Source organism: Melospiza melodia, chromosome 5 (genome assembly GCF_035770615.1).
Source record: "Melospiza melodia melodia isolate bMelMel2 chromosome 5, bMelMel2.pri, whole genome shotgun sequence".
Lineage (NCBI taxonomy): Eukaryota > Metazoa > Chordata > Aves > Passeriformes > Passerellidae > Melospiza > Melospiza melodia.
In genome coordinates, this window is record NC_086198.1 from 84,039,456 (window position 1) to 84,060,569 (window position 21,114).

At 35.6% G+C, this 21,114-nt stretch overlaps 1 protein-coding gene across 7 annotated transcripts in view; it reads left to right on the top strand.

The window, feature by feature from the left end:
- The window catches only part of SLIT2 (slit guidance ligand 2), a 256,354-nt gene that overhangs the window by 180,708 nt on the left and 54,532 nt on the right, over positions 1-21,114 (top strand). For 5 of the 7 annotated variants that reach the window (XM_063157710.1, XM_063157711.1, XM_063157708.1 and 2 more), the window contains exons 10-17: positions 3,045-3,116; positions 3,743-3,814; positions 4,333-4,404; positions 6,258-6,401; positions 6,536-6,699; positions 7,471-7,494; positions 11,037-11,187; positions 16,760-16,834. In XM_063157710.1, the coding sequence (XP_063013780.1) occupies positions 3,045-3,116; positions 3,743-3,814; positions 4,333-4,404; positions 6,258-6,401; positions 6,536-6,699; positions 7,471-7,494; positions 11,037-11,187; positions 16,760-16,834 (774 nt within the window). The remainder of the gene's footprint in view (positions 1-3,044; positions 3,117-3,742; positions 3,815-4,332; positions 4,405-6,257; positions 6,402-6,535; positions 6,700-7,470; positions 7,495-11,036; positions 11,188-16,759; positions 16,835-21,114) is intronic. The other 2 variants (XM_063157705.1, XM_063157707.1) reach the window with 1 other exon arrangement.

Genomic DNA, 21,114 nt, shown 5'->3' on the forward strand with positions numbered 1-21,114 from the left:
TATTAAATATGCTACTGCAATTGACTGTGACTTTTGAAAAAGAAACCACCAAGGCACTGTTTATGATACATAGATGTTCATTCATAAGAAAAAAATGACTTCTGGAATGACTTTGAAAGGAGTTGTTGAGACAAAATTTAATATAAATTTGATGGAAAAATACTGACTCAGGTTTTTTATAGTTCTTTGGTGATATAATTCCACTCTGGCCAAGTCATTTGCAAGCACTTAATGGCTGACTTTTTCAGTAATCAAAAACTACAACCGATCCTATCCCAGAAATAAAAATATTTCATTTAATATAGGGCATTAATATAAAGAAGTTTTTAATTACTGTGGGTTTTATCAGTAGAATGCAAATTTCCTTTAGATATTAGTCTATCTGTACTTTGTGACTCGGGAATATATCTAATTCGATTTTCTCTGGAATAGTGGATACAAATTTATACTCTGTGAAATTCAGCTGATTCTGTGAAGATAAAGCAGAAAATTAGAGGATAACAAAGCTTGAAAATATGGATTCGATTTACTTTCTTTACAAAGTGGGGTATAAGATTTTTCTTCTTTATTTATATAATCTTATTCTTCCTGTCTTATGTTAATCTCATTTTCTAAAATGTGATGTCTTTCAGTGCCTACACTTTGGCTTAAGTTAAGAAAATACATACTTAGATGATCCTACTAAAACAAATCCTTCATCCAGAAGAGCTTGTAAATATATATCCTAGCACTGCACATTCTGTCTGCTAGAATGTAAATGTCACACTAAAAGGAAATGTTAGGTAAAGTTGATATACAGTTCATTTTCATATCCACCAGTGAATTGATGCTAGAACTGCTGGGAAGTTAGCTCTCAGAAATGTGCTGTAGCAAGACTTCTTCAGTTTTTGGCCCATGTAATTTGTAGCCAAATTGGACAGTAGTAAATGAAATCTGCTATTTCACCTTCTCATGAAAAATGACCTGCATTGGATCCTGTAAAGTACTTCAGTTTATAGAATTAATATGTATTTTAAAGTAAGTGAATAAACTGGAAAATACATTGTGTCCTAATTTATTTAATGCTAGACCTCAAGCTACATGCCTTATCCTACCTATTTAAGACCATTATATGTTTAAAGATATGGGAATGTAGACTGGAGCCCTCCAGCACTAGGTTATGATTCTCTACATTTTGGACTAATAAACAGCTTTAATAAATGAGGCTTGTGATCGCCTCATGTGGGAGCCTTGCTACTGCAATATCTCCTTCCCATATACCCAGAAGCATTTTTCCCTCCCTGGCAATCCAAGACCTCCTCTGTAATATGGCCTAATCTTTCCCTGTCCTTTTCACCACCCTCCTCCTTTTCAGTCTCTGCATTGCCTTATGTGTTTCCCTGTGCCAGACACATCTTTTGGCTGTTTTTGGGGCTCCACATCAGATCAGTGCCAGGTTAGGCTGTCCCTGGTGGTCAGGCAGGTGGTTGCTGCCAAACAGAGTGTGTAACACGAATGGATGGATGGCAACCATGCTCTTCATGGCCGGGTTAACTTGGTTTCTCAACTCCTTCCAGTTACTAAAATGAGGAAGTTTTGTTATCTGGAGGGTTTCATCTCCCTGATTTAGCACATGAATGAAAAATCTACCTTAGCTGATAACCATGCCTAATCTTTATTTTTGGTGAAGACTAAACTAAAATTTAAATGTAAGGACAGAAAATACTTGGGTGTGGCCTAACTTGGTGTTGGCCTTAACTTCAGCAAGTTTTTGCTTATTCAGGTGTTTGCCTTCTGCATCTAGCCAGGAGTATAGGAGAGAAGTGACCTTGATCCTTTGTATCCTTGTCAGCACTCCCAGGCTGATGCAAAATGTGTTTCATGGGTCCAAAAGGCTCAGCCAAGGCAAAGAGTATGAGTGAGCATGGTGTCTGTGGAAAAAGCTTTCCATCTTGTGCCATGAGATTCCCTCCAGTGCTTAAAATACACCTGAAGCCTACAGCAAGGTGGCAACGTTTTCCTAAAAAGGACCAAAACAGTTGTGATGAAGTGAGATTTTCTTCATCTAGAAGATATTCATGGAGCTTTTGGGTTTTTTCCTTGAGTTCATCATAAACCATTCAACAACAAATTCTGCTAAGTTAAAGTATTATCAGAGTAAAGAGATTTTAAGCGTTAAATATATAAATATCTCTATCTGAAAGAGACTTCATGAAGGCAGGAAAAAAAAGCTTCAATTCAACTATATCATGATCTCTTGAGAAACTTTACAAAAAGAAACAATTTCTGTCAGAATATTTTCTTGGAAAAACTTACTCTAAATATATGAGTTTTTTGTTTCCATCAGTAAATTCACACTTTACAGCATGGGAATTTTCAATTACAGTCACTATACATACAAAACAAGCATGGTCAGTAACATTAGCTACAAGCTAAAATTAAAACACTTATTTAAAGAAGTTAGAAGTGTGGCTGGGCAAATCTAGTATTATATGTTAAAGAAAATATTTTGAGTACCGTATCTAAATAAATTGTGTGTTTCTTTAAAAATATGGCAGTTGCCTTATTGCAGGTAGCAACATATATTATTTGGTCTGTAGGAACATTCCTCTCCCCATTCCCATGATTTGCATATTTCAATTATTTCATAGAAATCTTTAGGTATTTCTGAATAAAAATTACTATGCAAATTGCTATATATGAATAACGCATTAGGATTAATTAAGACTAATTCAAGATTGAAATTTTTGATGACAATTCTGACTTAAATTTTAAAAAAATCTTACATGTTCTGAAAATAAGTTTTCCTTTAAATATGACATCAAAATTTTATTTTAATTTACAATATTATTCTGTACAGGTTTAAAGGTTTGGCTGGCTGTTTGGTGCGGTGGTTTTTTGTTTGTTTTGATTTGAGTTTTTTTGATAATTAAAGAAATAAAAATTATATTGAGAAATACGAAGTTGTCTTTTTTGTTGAAGTCTATACCTTCTAGTTTCTTATGGCTTTAGATTCTTGCTTAGCTTGGGGGTTGTATATTTATGTTGTTGCTCTTCTTTTGCAGACGGTTAGAACAAAATTCAATCAAGGTCATACCTCCTGGAGCTTTCTCCCCCTATAAAAAGCTCAGAAGAATGTATGTACCAACTAACTTACATTTATTTACATATGTATGTGTGTGTATATATATACATATCCAGATTAAAAAAACAAATCAAGATGGTACAAGGAACTGCAGTTAATGTGTTAGCACTTAAGAAAGTTTGACTGCTAGAAGGCAAACTGATATCGCAGCCTAATGATTGAGACCATATATTATCTTTGTCATATTAATAATAATTGGGATTTTACCAAATCTTGAAATTGTTTAATGTGTTTTTGCACAGAAGCAGTGTGTTACTGTACTGAAAATTCTAGTTAAAAAAAAAGAGTGAGGATTACTTCAGATTATTTTAGAGGCTGTATAGCTCTGGGGTTGTAGCAAGCAGAGAATTCTTTAAAAATGTACTTAAGCAATCAGGAAATATAAACATTTTGTCCTTTTTTTTCCAAGAGTTTTGAACTATTTTTATCTGTGCATTTGTTTTGTTTCAGTGTACTGGCAATTTCAGTGGTTTTATATTAAAATTCTTTGGCAGTGTCTCATGTAAATATTTCCAATTTCTCTCTCCCATCCATACTTAATTCTAATTACATATTATCTTAAATTTCATTGTTTTGAAAATAGCTTGAATTAATTGAATCAAATGTTATTTGTTTCAGTGACCTGAGCAATAACCAGATCTCTGAAGCAGCTCCAGATGCTTTCCAGGGCTTACGTTCACTCAATTCACTGTAGGTATCTGTTTGACCTGTAAACAGAAGCAAATTTCTCATATTCTTGTAGTGAAATTATTCTGGCCTTCTGGCTCAGTGCAAAATGTTGCTATAAATTCAATCCATTCTGAAAGTTGTAATAATAATTTCAGAATGATAGCGGTAATTTAATATTCTTTTACAGTCAGACATTAGTAATGTGTGGGTTTTTTTATAAATATGTTCATGGCAAACAGTTGAACACAACCAATCATGTATTTTATTCCCCAGTTAGTTGTTCTTGCAAACAGCACATCCACTTAGCAGGGTCCCTTGGAAAGGCTGTAATCAGTGAGGTGCTGATTCTGCAGAGATCTTTGGGTTACACACCATTTGGGAAAGTGTGATCCTGCTGCCTCACAGGACCACAAGGATATTGCAAGTATCAAGTGGTTGTTATTCAATTCCTTTCAGGAAAATGGGAGTTTCTCTATATTTGAAGTCAAATTCCCTACCTTTCATAATGGTAGGTTTGTCTGCTTTATTTCCTGGTACAGGGTCCTCTATGGCAATAAAATCACAGAACTTCCAAAGGGCCTATTTGAAGGACTCTTTTCTCTGCAACTGCTGTGAGTATTTTTTTTCTTATTTATTCTATTTTAAGATCATTCAAAAGGGTAAACATGATGAGAGATTTATGCCAGAAGAAGAACTGGCAGGAAATCCCATACATACGATCAAAGTACAGTAAAATCAAATTATGCTAAAACCAAAAGAGTCAGGACTCTCGTAGGCCAGCTTGCCACTCATCCAGAAACGTGATCATATCAGTTAATGTTTCAGCCTGAAATGATTAAAATGAAGTTATTCTCCCATGTGGAATTTCTAAGGATAAAACTCATAAAGATATGATACTGTAAATGACAAATGGGTTGTATGTAATTGTGTGGGAACCATGGAAGGAATATTTGTGTGTTTTATAAAGAGAAAATATATAGTGGAAATGCTATGCAATTGCATTTCTAGCTGTACCCATGAAAGAACAGTATTGCACCACAGTTTCATTGGTGGCTTCTAATGTTTACTGACACCCTGTGCAATTCTTTGAATCTGTGAACTTGAGCTGCTACGTCACTTAACACTTTGGAAATTTCCACATGTAACCTTTCAAACAGTGGCTGTTTAGATTTTATACTGGAATAAAAAATGTCATGGTGGTAGTTTTATCAAAGATTGTCAATATTTAGTAGAAGAGGCTGTGCAAGTAGGTGCATCATGTAAAATAAATGTGTTAAATAGACCATAAAACAACAGTGGTGTTTTTGAAAGAACTTGTCCCAGAATAACTGACTTGTTGAGTTAGAGCCTTCTTAAAGAATTTAAAACATCTTCTAAACACATGTTTAGAATTACCTAATGTGCAGACTTCACCATGAAGTGGTTGGCAAAATGTCAACTAATTGAAGATGGCAAAACAGTAAAATATATACAAAGAAAATGCAACTTCTAGCACCACCTAGAGGTTTGCATTTTGATTTACTTTAGTCAGAAAAATAGTACAGTAGTAGGCAGGTATGCTTTCCTGTTTTCCTTTAAAGATGCTTTAGTTATAAAATATATTTCAGATTTGGTAAAAAAATAAAGATTTAAGACCTTTCCTAACTCTCAAGTCTCTATTAAAAAAAGACCCTATGTTAATGTGCATTGTATAGGTAGTACATTTAGGTCTAAGTAAATTTATACTTGTGTGGCAAAACTTTTTATCAGAGCTTTAGGTTTCAAGTCCACCATTTCATTCCATTTCTGGCTCAAATGGAAAGAAGTAAAAAGTATTTGGTTATAAAAATGCATCTAATGGGAAGACTTTTTGTTCTCTTCAAAAGGACTTGGTTTAGATTGGCTTGTTTGTTTTAACACTAGAAGTCTGGGAGGTACAGGGAAGAAAAGGTTCCCTTGGAAGATGCAGAGGAGAAAGGATCCAAGACAGATTTGGATATATTCCATGCCACCAGTTTTTACTACAACTCTGTTAATGTGGCAGCATGCTGATTAGTGACATATAATTAAAAGTGCCACTGCACATCTCTTCCAGCTAATGAACACAGTGTTCAGTTCCTTTTTTGTTTGTTTATTTATTTGGCAAAGAAACTAGTTTTCCTTGAATATACTTGATTTTTTTAGGCTTGTTTCTTTGCACAGTACACAAATACCACACAGGCATTCTGCCAGCACATACAGGAAATGTGATTTTAGGTAAATAAATGCAAGCATTTCAACTCCAAGGTTCAAATATGTAGGAATACACATAACCTAAATAAGATACTTCAATTCACTGAAATTCTTTCTGTCACTATCAATTATAATTTGTTACTACATCTCTTGCTCTGGTAGCAAAGGTACACAAAGAATTGTCTATGAAAAATGCTGAAGCTGTGACACAGAACGGTTTCTTTCAATTTTATAATTATCTTCCATTAAACAGATTATTGAATGCCAACAAGATCAATTGTCTGCGAGTTGATGCATTTCAAGACCTGCACAACTTGAATCTTCTTTCTCTGTACGACAACAAGCTTCAGACCATTGCAAAAGGCACCTTCTCACCCCTACGTGCCATTCAGACCTTGTACGTATGTTCTTGTGTATGGTTTTCTCAAGTACGACTTCATATTCTACAGTGCAGTAAAAGCACTGGGTACTGCTGAGACACCAGAGGGAAATAATGTGTGATATTATTGGGTTTTTTTCCCTCCACGGAAGGCATTTGGCTCAGAACCCGTTTATCTGTGACTGCCATCTGAAGTGGCTGGCGGATTACCTGCACACAAACCCCATCGAGACCAGCGGTGCCCGGTGCACCAGCCCCCGCCGGCTGGCAAACAAACGGATCGGCCAGATCAAAAGCAAGAAATTCCGCTGCTCAGGTAATTGTCCTAGTTCAGCTGCTGTTTTTCCTTTATTGGCAACAAAGAAAAATAGTGGTTTTAGAAGTTCTAATGAAAGCAGCTGTCTCTCTACAGAATTATTAAACGTTACAGAATTATTTTTTTTTTTTTAGTTGGTTGACTGAATAGAGGGAAATCTGGGAAGTCATAGACTGTTGGATCATGGAACGTTACTGTAGTTAAGATATTTGGCACTATTTCTGAGTAACATTAAGCCTAGCAACATAAATGTAATATATAAAACTTCAGAATTAAATGCTGAAGTTATTCACTACAAGTATCACCACCATAAATCATTTTTTTAAATTTCCACAGGGCTCTGGAATATGTGAAAGATCTAAAAATTTCTAAGCTAAATATGGAAACATAACATATTCGTTTTATACAGGGAGCTTACTTCATACTGAAATTTACTGTTTTCTTTTTCTAATCTTATTCCATTTCCTACTTACATTTCTTTAAATCCTAACTTTTGTCATATGGTGTCCAGCTGTTCCAGGTGCATTTCACATTCTACAGTTTATTCAGTCTCAAGTGCAAATACCAGATGAAAACTGTTTTTTAATCCGTGTTCCGGATACATTTATGACTATTCGCACTTCGTTGTTTATCAGCTCTCATTGTGAATACACATTTTTTTCACTAAATTATCTGTAGTTAACTGCAATCCATACTTAATCTAATAAAACTCATTCTTTGCTTGCTGACATTCAGGCGCATCTTCTATTTTTTTTTTTTCTCTTTATTTAGCTAAAGAACAGTATTTCATTCCAGGTAGGTTTGGCTCTGCAGTAAGATTGACTAACTGCAGATATTCTCTCCCTTTCACCCCAAAAGCAAAGTTTGTCATAGCTTTTAGGAAACTGATGCATGTGTATTAACATTAGTCATTACCTATAGCTATACATAGTTTTCCTTTGTAGAAAATAGTAATTCTGTTTTCTGAATATAAGAGCTTAGCATGCAGCTCCATTTACCTTTTTCTGTCTCACAGATTTGCACACAACCTACCAAAATTACACCTATATTTATATTTAGAAGGTTGCACCTGCTAGTTCATATTTTAACTGACACTTTTACTTACCTTGTACCTTGCCTTTCTGCTGCTACTGTTTTTAAAATGTAGCTTCTGAGCTGCTTTTAAACACAGGAATCCATGCTGCCATCAAAGAGCTAGCACAACTCTAAACATTCTACAAACGAACGTTTTCTTGCCTTGCTTTCCTGCTCTACGCTGGCTGCATCTGCTGCTTGCTCACCCTCCTTTTATTTAGGAAATCACCGTGGAATGCTTGGAAAAGAAAGCTGATATTCTTAATTAGAGGCATTCTGTGGTCACATGCATACAGTGAATCAGAAATGCTTTCCATTAAAGAAAATATGACTTTCAAGTTGGAGTGAAATAGTAATTTACACACAGCTTTAAGCTACAATATATCTATGATACTTTCACAAAAGATTTACCAATGTTGGCCCTAGCTCTTTGAAATATGGATCTTTCTTCTTTTACCTTGCTTGTCAGTGTGTGCACTGTTTTCTTAATAGAAAAAAAAATTACTCACTCACATTTTATTCATAACACGTTATAAATAACAAAATAAACAAGGGAATAATGCATCTATTGATGAGTTACAGTATGTGTTTTGCAATCAGGATTTTCTGCCATGGTTTAATATCTAGAAAAATATCTACAGTAATTGATTAGGACACCAGTGTACTCCTTCTTTAAAGTACTACAGGTATATCATCATTCTGCAGTCATCTTAGTTGTTTTCTCTTCAGCTGGTATGTTTAGCTCTCCTCCAAATGCTGTGTGATGTAACACTTAAATTTGCTGCAGTCATGTGAAGTTCTTCAGGCCCTTATACTAATACATTGTTTTGAATATGAAGTAAAGAAAATATGAAATACAAAATAAGGCCACAATTTGTCAGGACTAGCATCCACAAAAATGTGTTAAAGCAGCATAAAGCAGGGGAATTCAATTTCACAAACCTGTAGTACCACTCCATTCCTTAGTGTGTGGTACAGCTGTATTCCTGCCACAGACTGACTTCTACTCAACCTTGCCGGCACAACTTTTGCTTGTGAGTTAGAAGCGTTTTTCTGCCAGCAAATGTCTTCACAGCCTGGTTATTACATGGCCACTCATGCAGTTTAGGCTTATTTACATTCCCTTTAAAAAATGCTGTTCCTGAGGGAGGGTGGGAGGGAGGGAAGAAGAAAAATAATGAAATTTTAAACAATGGGCTACATACATGCTTCTCTGTTGCTTTCTCTTTCTCTCAGGTTATCAGGGAGATGCCACCTAAAAGTATTTTAGTTGTTGAAGGCATTGTCCTTGAATATTTAATTGTTTAAACTGCTAAAAGTGATGTACTGTGGATGCAGGAGGAAAAAAACAAAACTTATTTTTAGACTTGTTTATTGGGTATTTAAAAATGCTAAAAACCACTTCTTTATACTTAAGTGGATACTATAACATAATCTTAGCATTTCTTTAAACACCTAAATATTTTTAGTATTTGTTTTAAATCTGTCATTTGGAGATGTTGCTCCACAGACACTATGACGTCCTAGTAAAATTTCAATATGGCAGTTTGGAAGACTAAAGGTTTGCAGGTATTAAATAATTTATTTGAAAGAATACCATTTATCTGCTACCTCATACAAGTACCCTGTAGTAGTTTCAGCATATGGATTATTAAAACATTTACAAGTGGTAGATAACATAGTATCTGATGACTGTTGGGTTTTTTCCCCCTCCACTGAGCAGTCTGTTTCTCCTATATTTGTTTGGTTTATTAAGGATTTAAGTGGCATAGCGTGTATATGGCTTGGTGATCCTTGTGGGTCTTTTCCAACTCAGAATATTCTGTAACTCCTATATACATTCAGGGAGCAGCTTTTAAAGAACATATACAAAATAGTGAAGAATAATTCATGGGAGGCATGATCATCACCCTAGATGAAATGTGTAATAAACCCCAATCTTATCTTCATTTTTAAATGCTACTCAAAATGAATTATTCTTTCTTTCTGCTGAGGACAATGGCCCTAGCACCATCTTCTAATCAAACGAAAGTTAAGTAGAGAACATGAGAGCTCAGTTCATGTTTTTGTCTTAATTGGCATTACTCTGTCTTTCTTTCCTTCTTGGCTATCTTTACTTTTTCAGGAGTTCACCATTTTGGCTGTAAGTAAAGTTCAGTGTCTGAACTAAATCACAGTGTACCTCCCAGCCCTGATGCACCTTCTGCTAGTCTCAGTCTTTTCACCTTTGTCCAAGAAGAACCCACAGGTCTTTTTGGCTTCTCTTTGTTTTCTTTGTCACCCACCCTCAGTTCCTTACCAGGTGTTTTTTGCTGATATGTTTAGGATGTTTTCTTTGACTGACTCTGGGAAATGGTGGAGGAAACTTTCAATGTGGTTCTTTTCCTTCCCTTTTTTTAATTTCTTTTTGTATATATATTGTATTTTTATTTAATCTGTGACAGTGATACTGTTACTGTGGCACTGGACATTCAGTAATAAGAATGCCATGTCATGTAAGCAAGTATTAAACTTCAAATGCTTCTGTAATTTATACCTACTCCTTCCTCTTTCCCCTTGCTCTTATCCTTGGCCTAATGGATGCAGTTTTGATAATGTAGCGAGATTTTCTGTTGTGCTTGATCTAACCATGTGGTTGTGAGGTATGAGTAAAACATGGTTCTGTCAAGCACCATGGAACGTCACGCAGCTTTCTACAGCATGGCAAGCTGCTGAGGCTTAAGTCAGGATCACACATTTTTTAAATTAAAGCTGAAAACAGGGCTTTCAACTTATTTGTTGAGATGATGTGGAGTATCGGGACTATAAAAACAAAAAAATCACAGAGGTTAATGAAGTCCAGTCAACAATACAAATTTGTAACCAGAGAAAGAGAAAAGGTGGCATTCAGGATCTATTTATTCTTGATACAGAGAAAGAAAACAAATTCTAAAACAAACAGTGGCATTTGGTTGATTAGCTATAAACAAGGCTAGATTGGCTGACAACATAATCAGCAGAAAGTACAGCTGTGAAAAGCTCAAGTTAATGTTATCCTGCTATGTGAAGTTGGTCTCAGTTTCTTTTTCCAGCATATCTTAAGTCCCTATATTTAACCCTCTCTTGAAGCCCTTGTGTCTGTTCAGTATCACAGAATTTATCACGCATTTCCCAAGTTGCCCACCCGTTATCTGCATTGCAGACGTCTTTTCAACCCTCTCACAAGAAGAAATTCTTATACTTTATTGACTTAGTTTCTGTGTTTTGACTTGAATCTTCTACAGGCACTGAAGATTACAGATCCAAATTAAGTGGAGACTGCTTTGCAGATTTGGCTTGCCCTGAGAAATGTCGCTGTGAAGGAACCACAGTGGACTGCTCCAATCAGAAACTCAACAAAATTCCTGATCACATTCCCCAGTACACAGCAGAGCTGTAAGTTGAACCCATAATAAAGGATTGTTTACTTATGGAGAAAAACTAAATTTTTTAAATATGAAACCACAGCTTTAGTTTTTTTAAACAGCAAAGATTGAAAGTAACCTCTGTGGTGCACTTTGAAGGCTTAAATATTCATAAAAAATTATTTATGCATTATTTCAATACCATGTGGCCCTAAAAACCCATGATAAAGAAATAAAAAAACTAGTCTATGTTTCTAGTTCTTCAGGACCTGAGCAATCCACTTGGATTTTTTGAAAGGTAGTGGGGTCTATTTTGATTTTAACTTTTAACTGCAGGAGAAAGTAGGGCATCCAGTAACCAGAGAGATCTGTCTTAAAAAGTGCTACCTAGATGTTTAAACAGACAGAGATGATTCTTTTTATGCAAAGCATATGTTATGTTTGTTGGGCAGGAGATCAGAGGAAGATAAAACAGACAAACAGATCAGAGTTAAGAAGATGAGATAATAGTATAATGAATAGAGGTGGGGAGAGAAGGACTTAGAGATTATTACTTGCTTAATAAATGCCATATGGGAATTATTTGTAAGCATTACAACTGCAGTAATCTTCAAGGAGGGAGTGAAAGATAAAATTAAGACAGCTTTACAAGATTTCTCCATGTGCAAAGAATAGTATAAAAGGGAATGCAGAGATGGTTGAAGGATTGGCAGAAAGGTAGATGAAAGTGACTGTCATTGCAGAGAAAAGGTGGAAGGAAATAGCTGTTTTCCTAGGAGATTCAGTTTAAAGAACAGGGCAAAATGTTGAGGGACAAAAAAAAGGGACTTTGATTTGACATAGTAAAGCAGTGTAGAGATGTGGAGACAAGATTATTGTGATCAAGTTGTCACCTACAGGGGTGAGATGAGCACCAGGATGGCACACCTCTTAAAAGAGCAGACCACAGCTGTCAGCAAAAAAACACTATGGCAATCAGATATGAAATAGTGAGACTATTGTTAAGTATTTGAATATCTGGACAGGAAAAGATATTTAAAACTGAAATATTTTTGAAACACAGATGGAGACTTTTTTCTGTCTCTAATCTGGAAGATGGAGTTGAACTTAGTATTACCATTTTCTGTGCTGGTTTTGGCTGGGGTAGAGTTAATTCCCTTCACAGTGGATAGTACAGGCTTATGATTTGGAATTGTGCTGAAGAGAGGTCTGATAATATGGAGATGCTTTTGTTCTTGGTGAGCAGGATTTACACAGAGCTGAGGCCTTTTCTACTTTTTGTACTGCTGTGCTGGCAAGGAAGCTGGGGGTACATGGGAGGCTGGGAGGAGACACAGCCAGGACAGGTGACCCAAACTGACCAAGGGGATATTCCAGACCATGTGACATTGTGCTCAGTATATAAAGGGGAGGAAGGAGGAGGAAGAGTGGGGCATTTGGAATGATAGGGTTTGTCTTTTCTAGACACTGCTACAATTGAAGGAGCCCTGCTCTCCTGGGGATGGCTGAACACCTGCCTGCCCATGGAGAGCAGTGAATTAATTTCTTGTTTTTCTTTACTCGGGTGCTTGGCTTTTTACTTGCCTATTAAACTTGCCTATTATGAGTTTTCCAGCTTTTACCCTTCTGATTCTCTCCCCAGTCCTGATGGTGGAGGAGAGAGAAAGTGGCTGTGTTGGACGTGGTGTCTTGCTGGGTTTAAACCACAACATGTTCCTATTAGAAATCTGAAAATTGCAATCAGAGAAAAAAAAAAAGGATACAGTCTTATGTGAAGGGAGATAAAATTCAGTGGAGAAATATGTTTTATGTTATCCGATATGTTGAGATACAGTTGTTTCATTTAAGAATAAAAGCTGATGGAATAAGTAACAGGTTAAAGTGTGGGAAGAAATCATCAAGTAGTGGTTGTATAAATGAAGTTACTGAACCAAGAAAAGAGGAATGGAATTGTTGAAATTATTAAGCATGCATTACTTTGATATTTAGGAGGAATCATGTTTAATTGTCTCTTCTGTGAAGAAATTATAATTTTAATTTAGCATTTTAATTGTTTTTTAGATTAATATTTTGCATGTGGAAGATATACTGTCAGGTGTTTTCTTTCTATAATTATGGTTCCTACATGTTAAATTCAAGAGGAATAATGAAATAATCAAGCCTCATCTACTCTATGTCCTAAACACTCGAATTTCAGTTGACAAAAATTTTTTTTTACTAAATACAAGGTTACAGCACTTCTTTCAGAAAATATACAGTCTTATTTGAAAGTGTTAGTGGATTAAAAAATCCACCATTCCCTTGAGACTGTGACTGAATTTATTTTCTTTCACTTCTGTTACTTTTTTTTTATGGAAACTTTTAGTTTTAGATGTATTCTACCTCTCTTCAGTTTCCATCACTGCTTCCTATATTTTATTTTTTTTTGCATTAAATAGCCCTTTACTTTCCAGCACTCTATCCAAGTAAGATCGTGCTGAACTGTAACAAAGTTATTATTCAGCCTTCTACTTGATAGGCTGTACAGATTGTTCTTCAAGTCATTTGATGTAATAAAAATTTCAACAGTCTTGCAAATATTCTAGAGAGGATAGAGAAATTACTTCTTCATTTTTTTTTAATCCTGCTAAAAATCCATTCACTCTAGCCAAATACATTATTTTGGGTTTTGCCTCACTGATACAAAAATTATAGCTCTTCCTTTTGTTTCCTCCTGTCCTGGTCTTTGATGCACTTTGTTGTTCGTCTTGGGACTTCCCAGTCTAGCTCGAGGACCATTCTTTGATTTCCAGTTTGCATATTTACTGGCATGTATGAGAATAACAACAATAATACCACTGGGACAAAGCCCTGTTTCTTCCAAGTTGCTGTTTTGTTTTGTTTGTTTTTTTTTTTTTTTAATCAGAAAATATTAATATAGTTCAAGACAGCTACTTAATTGTAAAAGTTAAAAAAATTATACCTAAACCAACTAACTGCTGTTCTAACTTCCCATTTTGTCCCTTGCTCACTGTCTTCCAGAGAAACATTGTATGATCTGTCTAATCTGACAGCAAAGTATTTGATATAAAGTACAAGTCTGTAATTGCACCCCAAAAATAAAATATTTTTTAGGTAGCTTTCTAAAATGTAGGAAAATGCAGGAAGCATTTCAGAAATCACTCAAAATGAAGTCCCCAGGAGAAATGCTAAATAAAAAATAATTTCAGTCTTATATGCTGAATTTTTATGATTTTGCAATAGATGATCACCTAACAAGATAGTTTTAGAAAGCACAGCTATCACTGCAGCATATAGGCTTCAAGGAAGGTTCAACTATTATTAATAAACATGCAATATCTTAGCCATTGTGTTACTAAAACAGCAAAAAGCATCAAATAATCCAGACAAACAGAATATGTAGACATTGAGATCAAATGCTTCTGTTTATTTTTGGTTTTGAGAATGGTATTTCAGTGCTTTATTTGAATAAACCAGGTAAAAGTAATTTTAAAATCATTTTCCTTATCTAGTGATGGGTGATAACTACAGTTGCTGTCTTCACCAGTGAAGAGGACTGGGCTCAAAAAATAATATTAAGATACAGAGTGGAGATCCCATCACATCTGTAAACTTTCCAGTTATCCGTAATAATTTTGATTCAATTGTGTATAGACTAATTTAAGTAAAATAAATTCAATTTAAATAAAATAAAATTAAAATTCTACTTATGAAATTAGATAGAACTACAAGATTGAGACATAAACAGCAAATAGGTCAAGAAAAAATTGTCTGGTTATCATACATATTAAAGATGAAGGAGTGCTATTGGGCACCAATGCAAATTTCATTTCAGGATATATGTATAGGAATGTAGAATGTGGATTACAGGAAATAATTATTGCACTGTGCATAGAAATAGTAAAGGATAAGCTGGAATACTGTGTTCAAGACTTCATTTTTCAAGATGGATATAATTGCTCTGAAAAAATTCAAGGAGAACATGAATCATAGAAAAGAAGTCGGGAAGGGTTGAAGGCATTTGTGTGAAAGAAACTTGAGGGAGAGACAAAGTAAATTACTTTAATTGGTAAAAGATTGTTGCAAAGGATAAATGATCAAATTATTTGCATTTTTCGATGCGGTTAGAAATGTTTGCAGTAGAACAAGTAAGTATTAATGAAATCAGTTAATGTTTTCATTATCACGTCATTCTAGATGGTATAGCACTTGAAAAGTATTTGAAGATGTCAGTATTTATAGAATGATCAGTGGTTCTTTTGTTGATAGGGTAAAGAAAAGTCTGTTTAGAGTGAAGAAATAACTTTAGTAATTTAAAATGTGCAAGAGTATTTCATATGGTCCCCCTAAAAATCACATTAAGTCTGATTTTTAGAGGTGATAGCATCTTCTGAAATTCATGTTCCTTGTAGTTTTGTGTATGAATGTTTTGTGTATATCCAAAAAACTTCTGTCTTCTTTCTGCTTGGTTCCATGCTGAAACTGTTGTACAACCATACCTTCAGATTTACAACCTTCATTTCCCTTCTGGCTATCAATGAGAACGAACAGAAGGAAAGGATGAACAAACAGCTTTCTTTAATTTTCTAGTTGTTTTTTTTTCTAAACTTGTCTTGCAATAAGGCAATTCTGAAAAGCATTCTGGGTTTAGAATTGTGCTGAATTTCATTTCACAGCGATCTTGTCAGTCCTATCTTCTCCTTCCTATTTAAGATTTCTAAAGAAATGCTGGACAGACTCCCTTCCTTAATAATATGGCTCTATTAGAGCATATGAAGGATCTAAGACTTATAATTTCCGTTTTCATTTCAAGAGAGGAAGTAAGGAGTACTGGGTCAATGCAGGTATTGTTTGAAATGGAGATGGTCCCCTAACCTAGCTGCTGTTAAAGGTATACTCTACTGTAAGCCTTGATACCTGGGCAGGAGAGAGAAATGCCCAGCTAGTATTTGTCACTCTTTGCATTCCTTCTTATAGGGTTACAAGTCAGCATTTAATGCTGCCTTAAGCAATATATGTGTGCCAGCTGTAGTGGTATGAAGATAAATCATGGTGAGGGAAGTGTTTTTTAAATTCATGGGAAGACCTATGCGGTGGGTTTCATTCCCTACTCAAAAGAAGAGTAATTCTTTCATTCCTGTAAATAGTGTTCTGTGAGTACCTCCAGATGTCTGGCAGACTCCACCTGATATCCTTTTAAAGAACAGAAGACTAATCTTCAGTGGTTTATATGTCCTTCTAAAGACTTTTATTTATAAGTTGCCATGGAATCTTCCCTTAGTTACGTTTTTGTTTGAAAAATTAAAAACACATCTTCTATTCCTTTTCAGCTTTAGCTGTGTAAACTTTAGTGATCAGGTTTTGAAAATGTCTTATGTATGCCTAAGTTTAACTAACAAAAATGTTCGTTCCCAGGAATGAGAATGTTCGTTCACAGGAATTATCAAAATTAGGAATGTCACTATATAAGGAATTGTTCTGCAGCTACCAATTAAATATCAGATGTTCAGGGAAATCAGACTGAAAAGTTCACATAATGTGGAACATTCTGTATCAATCCCTGAACAATTTTTTTCTGAAATTGATGTAATTTTTTTTTTTAGGCGACTAAATAACAATGAATTTTCAGTCCTGGAAGCTACTGGAATCTTTAAGAAACTTCCTCAGCTGCGTAAAATGTAAGTGCAAATTCAATGACCTTGTCTATTCAGACAGTGTATTAGCTCCTTGCTGTGACTCTCCACCTTTCTTAGTTCTAATCTACAAAAGATTCAGTTTATTCCAATCAAAAATCAAGAATGGGTTTAAATTAATCCCTGAGGTAGGTCAGAGTTGGCAGCTCTCCTGTATGGGGCTTGGCACTGCCAGCAGCCACTTCCCATGGTGTACAGCCCCAGCACCTTCACAGCAGCATCCAGCCAGCTGGTCTCTTATGCAGCCACAGCAGGGAGCTCACAGTATAAGCTGCTTAGAAGAGATTCCAGTAATCTTTTGTAACTTCCTGTATTACTCTCCAACCAGACAATTTTGCCTCTTTCAGCACATTAAGGACATGCCATTGATTCTGTGCTTCATTAAACGGTCATTAGGTGAGGGGAATATCAAAATTTAAATGACTGAGAAAAAGAGGTTCGATAGGTCATCCATGTAAGTCCATGTTAACAGTTAATGTTCTAAGAGTAGTTTGTAATCTTACCAATTGCAAGTGTTGCTAAAAATAAGACCATGAGAAGCTTTTCTTTAGCTTATGTAAAAGACACATTTGAAGGTAGATAATTTAGTTAGACTTTGGTTTAATCCTGAAATGATTGAGCACAGATTCACAAACATAAATAGTAGTGAAGAATGCAAGTAAAAACAGATTAGTAGTCACCTTGAGACTACCGTTTGTAACAGATCAGTATTAGTGATCAAAATCTTAAGGGAGCAATAGTATTGCTTCAACTATTGTTAGCCTTAACCAGATCCTTGTGGTGATCACAATTAGTTAAATATTTATTACTGATTTTTTTTGATTAAAATATTTTTAAAACCCCAACAATGTAAAATGAACTTGCCTTTGACACCTTACCACTTTGAACTGGGCTGCAGTACTTAGAAAAAGAATGGAGCAATATCTGGCACAGCAGTGTTCTGGTGCTATGCAGTAGATACCCTGTTTTCCTCAATCTTCAAGAATCTCAGATTAGCACTTTTTACAGCTACAGTGTACTTTGGAAATATCAAGTGTCAATATGAAGCATCAGTGGACAAGGGAAGGGCTGTAGATGTCATTTGTCAGGACTTCTGTAAAGCCTTTGACTTGGGCCCCCGCAGCATCCTTCTCTCTAAACTGGGGAGAGATGGGTTTGATGGATGGACTTAGATGGATAAGAAATTTTTTGGACAGCAGCATCCAGAAGGTAATGGTCAGTGGCTCAGAGTCCCAAAGACATCAATGACAAATGGTATCCCTTAAGGACCTATATTTAATGTCCTCATCAATATATAGTGAAAGTTGCCCCTGCCTACAGCAGAGGAATTGGAACTAGATAATATTTAAGATCTTTTGCAGCCCAAGACATTCTATGATTTCAGGATTCTATGAAATAAATAAACTGCTTGATGTGCCATACATACACATGCATACACACGCATTTATACATATATAAGATCTTCATATTTAACAATATTTCTTTTAAATTGAAGATATGTTCAAGACAAAAGGGAAAAAAAGGATAAATATTAATCGGTCTTTATGTAGCTGTCTGTTGAAACTCCCAAAGGTTTTAAAATCTGGTTAATTGAAAAGGGAAAAAATGAAAAAAAATATTAATAAAGAGTGAACTATTTTAATAATACTGCTCCATAACTTCCTAATACAGTTATCAGTTGTTGCAATATTCTTCCATTGAGAGAATAATAGAGTGACTGCTTAAGCATCACTGGAAGGAAGTGAAGTACTGATGTTGCAGAGACACCAATATGAGTGAATTCTGTATTTCTGTAAAGCTCATATTTCTTTTGGAGGTTCAAAGTAGGTGCAAAGATCTTTCTGCACAGATGACATTGAAAAATTGAGGCCTGAATGTTTCATTGATTTGACACTTCATCAGTAATAAAGCATGTGTATGCACTGCAACATTGATTAGCTATGCAACATTAATCTTTAAAATATCTATGTGAAGTGGGTGAAGTAGTATCCATGTTACAGAAAGAGCAAAAAGGTTTTATGAAACTGAGGGCTTGACATTGACAAGCCATCTGAGATTAAAAATAATGAGTTTCTTGCTTCCAATCTTCCACAGCACCTTGCAGACTGAACAGCTCCACTGTGAAACTAAATGAAAGCCTTAATTGTGGGTGTTGTCTACTTAGACTTTAGTTAAGTCTTTGGCACCATTTCCCACAGCATTCTCCTTGGATAAACTGGCTGTTCATGGCTTGGACAGACATATACTTCGCTGGGTAAAAGTATGGCTGGATGGCTGGGCCCAGAGGGTGGTGAATGAAGTTAAATCCAGTTGGCAGACAGTCACAAATGGTGTTCCCTAGGGCTCCGTATCAGCTGTGTTTAAAACCATGTTGAGTGGGAGTGTTCATCTGCTGGAGGGTAGATAGGCTCTGCAGAGGGATCTGGACTGGATAGATGGGCTAAGGCCAATGGTATGAGATTCAGCAAGTCCAAGTGCCAGGACCTACACTGACATAACATCCCCAGGCAGTGCTCAGACTTGGAGAAAAATGGCTGGAAGGCTGCCCAGCAGAAGAGGATCTGGGGATGCCAGTAAACAGCCAGGTGAACATGAACCAGCGTGTGCCCAGGTGGCCAAGAAAACAAATGGTACCTGGCCTGTATCAGCAATAGTGTGGCCAGCATGACCAGGGCAGTGATTGTCCCTCAGTGCTTGCCATTGGTGAGGGCACAACTTGAGTAGTTTGTTCAGTTTTGGATTCTTCTCTACCAAAAAGACATTGGGGTGCTGGAAAGAGTCCAGAGAAGGGTAACAAAGCTGCTGGAGGGTATGGAGCCCAAGTGTGATGAGGAGCAGTGAAGGAAATGGGTTGTTTAGCCTGGAGAAATGGAAGTTCGGTGGGGACCTTATCACTCTTTACACATATCTGAACGGAGGTTGTAGTGAGGTAGGGGTTATCCTTTTTGCCCAGGTGACAAGTGACAAGATGAGAGGAAATTATATCAAATCACAGCAGGGGAGGTTTAGTTTGTTTGGTTTCTCCGTGGTTGTCAAGCAGTGGAGCAGGTCACCCAGGGGAGTGGTGGTGTTGCCATCCCTGGAGAAATTTGAAAGACTTACGGATACGTTTTTGTAATGGACTTTGCAGTACTGGATTAGATGCTTGGACTTGATGATATTAAAGGTCCTATCCCACCTAACTGATGAGATATTGTATACTTCATCACAGGCAAGGTGTAGGTTACATTTCAGCTACTCTAGAGAGAGTAGTCAGCCCTGAAGATTAAGCCACAACTTCCTGGGTTTTTTTCCTAACAAATATCTTTCTTGTTTTGAATGAATTAAACACCGTTCTAGAAGTTGCATCAAATAATATTTGATTTTCTTCCCAACACCTTTAATTCCATCAAATAGTCTTCAGCTTTACTTCCATTCACTTTGTCTCAGAGTTTTTAGGATCCTTTTAAAAATCAGTAGTGTATTATACCACTGTTTAATGTGTAGCTATGGACTTCTGTAGTATGTGTAAATAATTATATGAAACAAAACAAAAGGGCACTATTATGAAAAATATTTAAGAAAATGTGTGCTGTTGCATACGTTTGCTTTTGTGTATATATAGTACAGATACTACACATTTGGGATGTAATTTCCATATTTCAACTAAAATTGTAAACACTAAGTATTTTGGCAATATTTTAGGTAATTTTCCCCACATTTTGATCCACTTTGCAGGCAAATTGCAGATACATGCAATTATCTTGCTTTATAAACCCTCCTCTCTAGCTAATGTCATAAATTATTAACATTTCATGTACTGTTTATATTCACACATTTCCTTTACATATGTTGCTGTTTATACTGTTTTCTTATATTTTTCTGTCAAGATACAATAAATCAGAGGTTAGCTGTGCTGTACTCATACAGTATAATTTTGTTATTAATTCATCTAAAAATGCTTCAAAGGCTGGAGAGCTGAAAAAATATAGTTACTGATAAGATTCAAAATTAGGAAAATATGTTCTTATGTGGCAGCAGCATAGTTTGGGTAATTGCTACTATTTAAAAAACATCTTCCAAAGATTACTTTAAAAATCTTTGCTTCCTTAATTAGAAGGGCATTGATTTTTTTTTTACTGGTTTGAAGTTGAATGATGTATTTATATTTTGTTCTTTTACACAACAACTTGGCTATTGCATCAAGATTACATTTGATGATTTTGGAAATCTTTTCCAAGCTTAGTGGAAAACTAAGATTCTAAGTCTTTCTTGGAATTTATTCA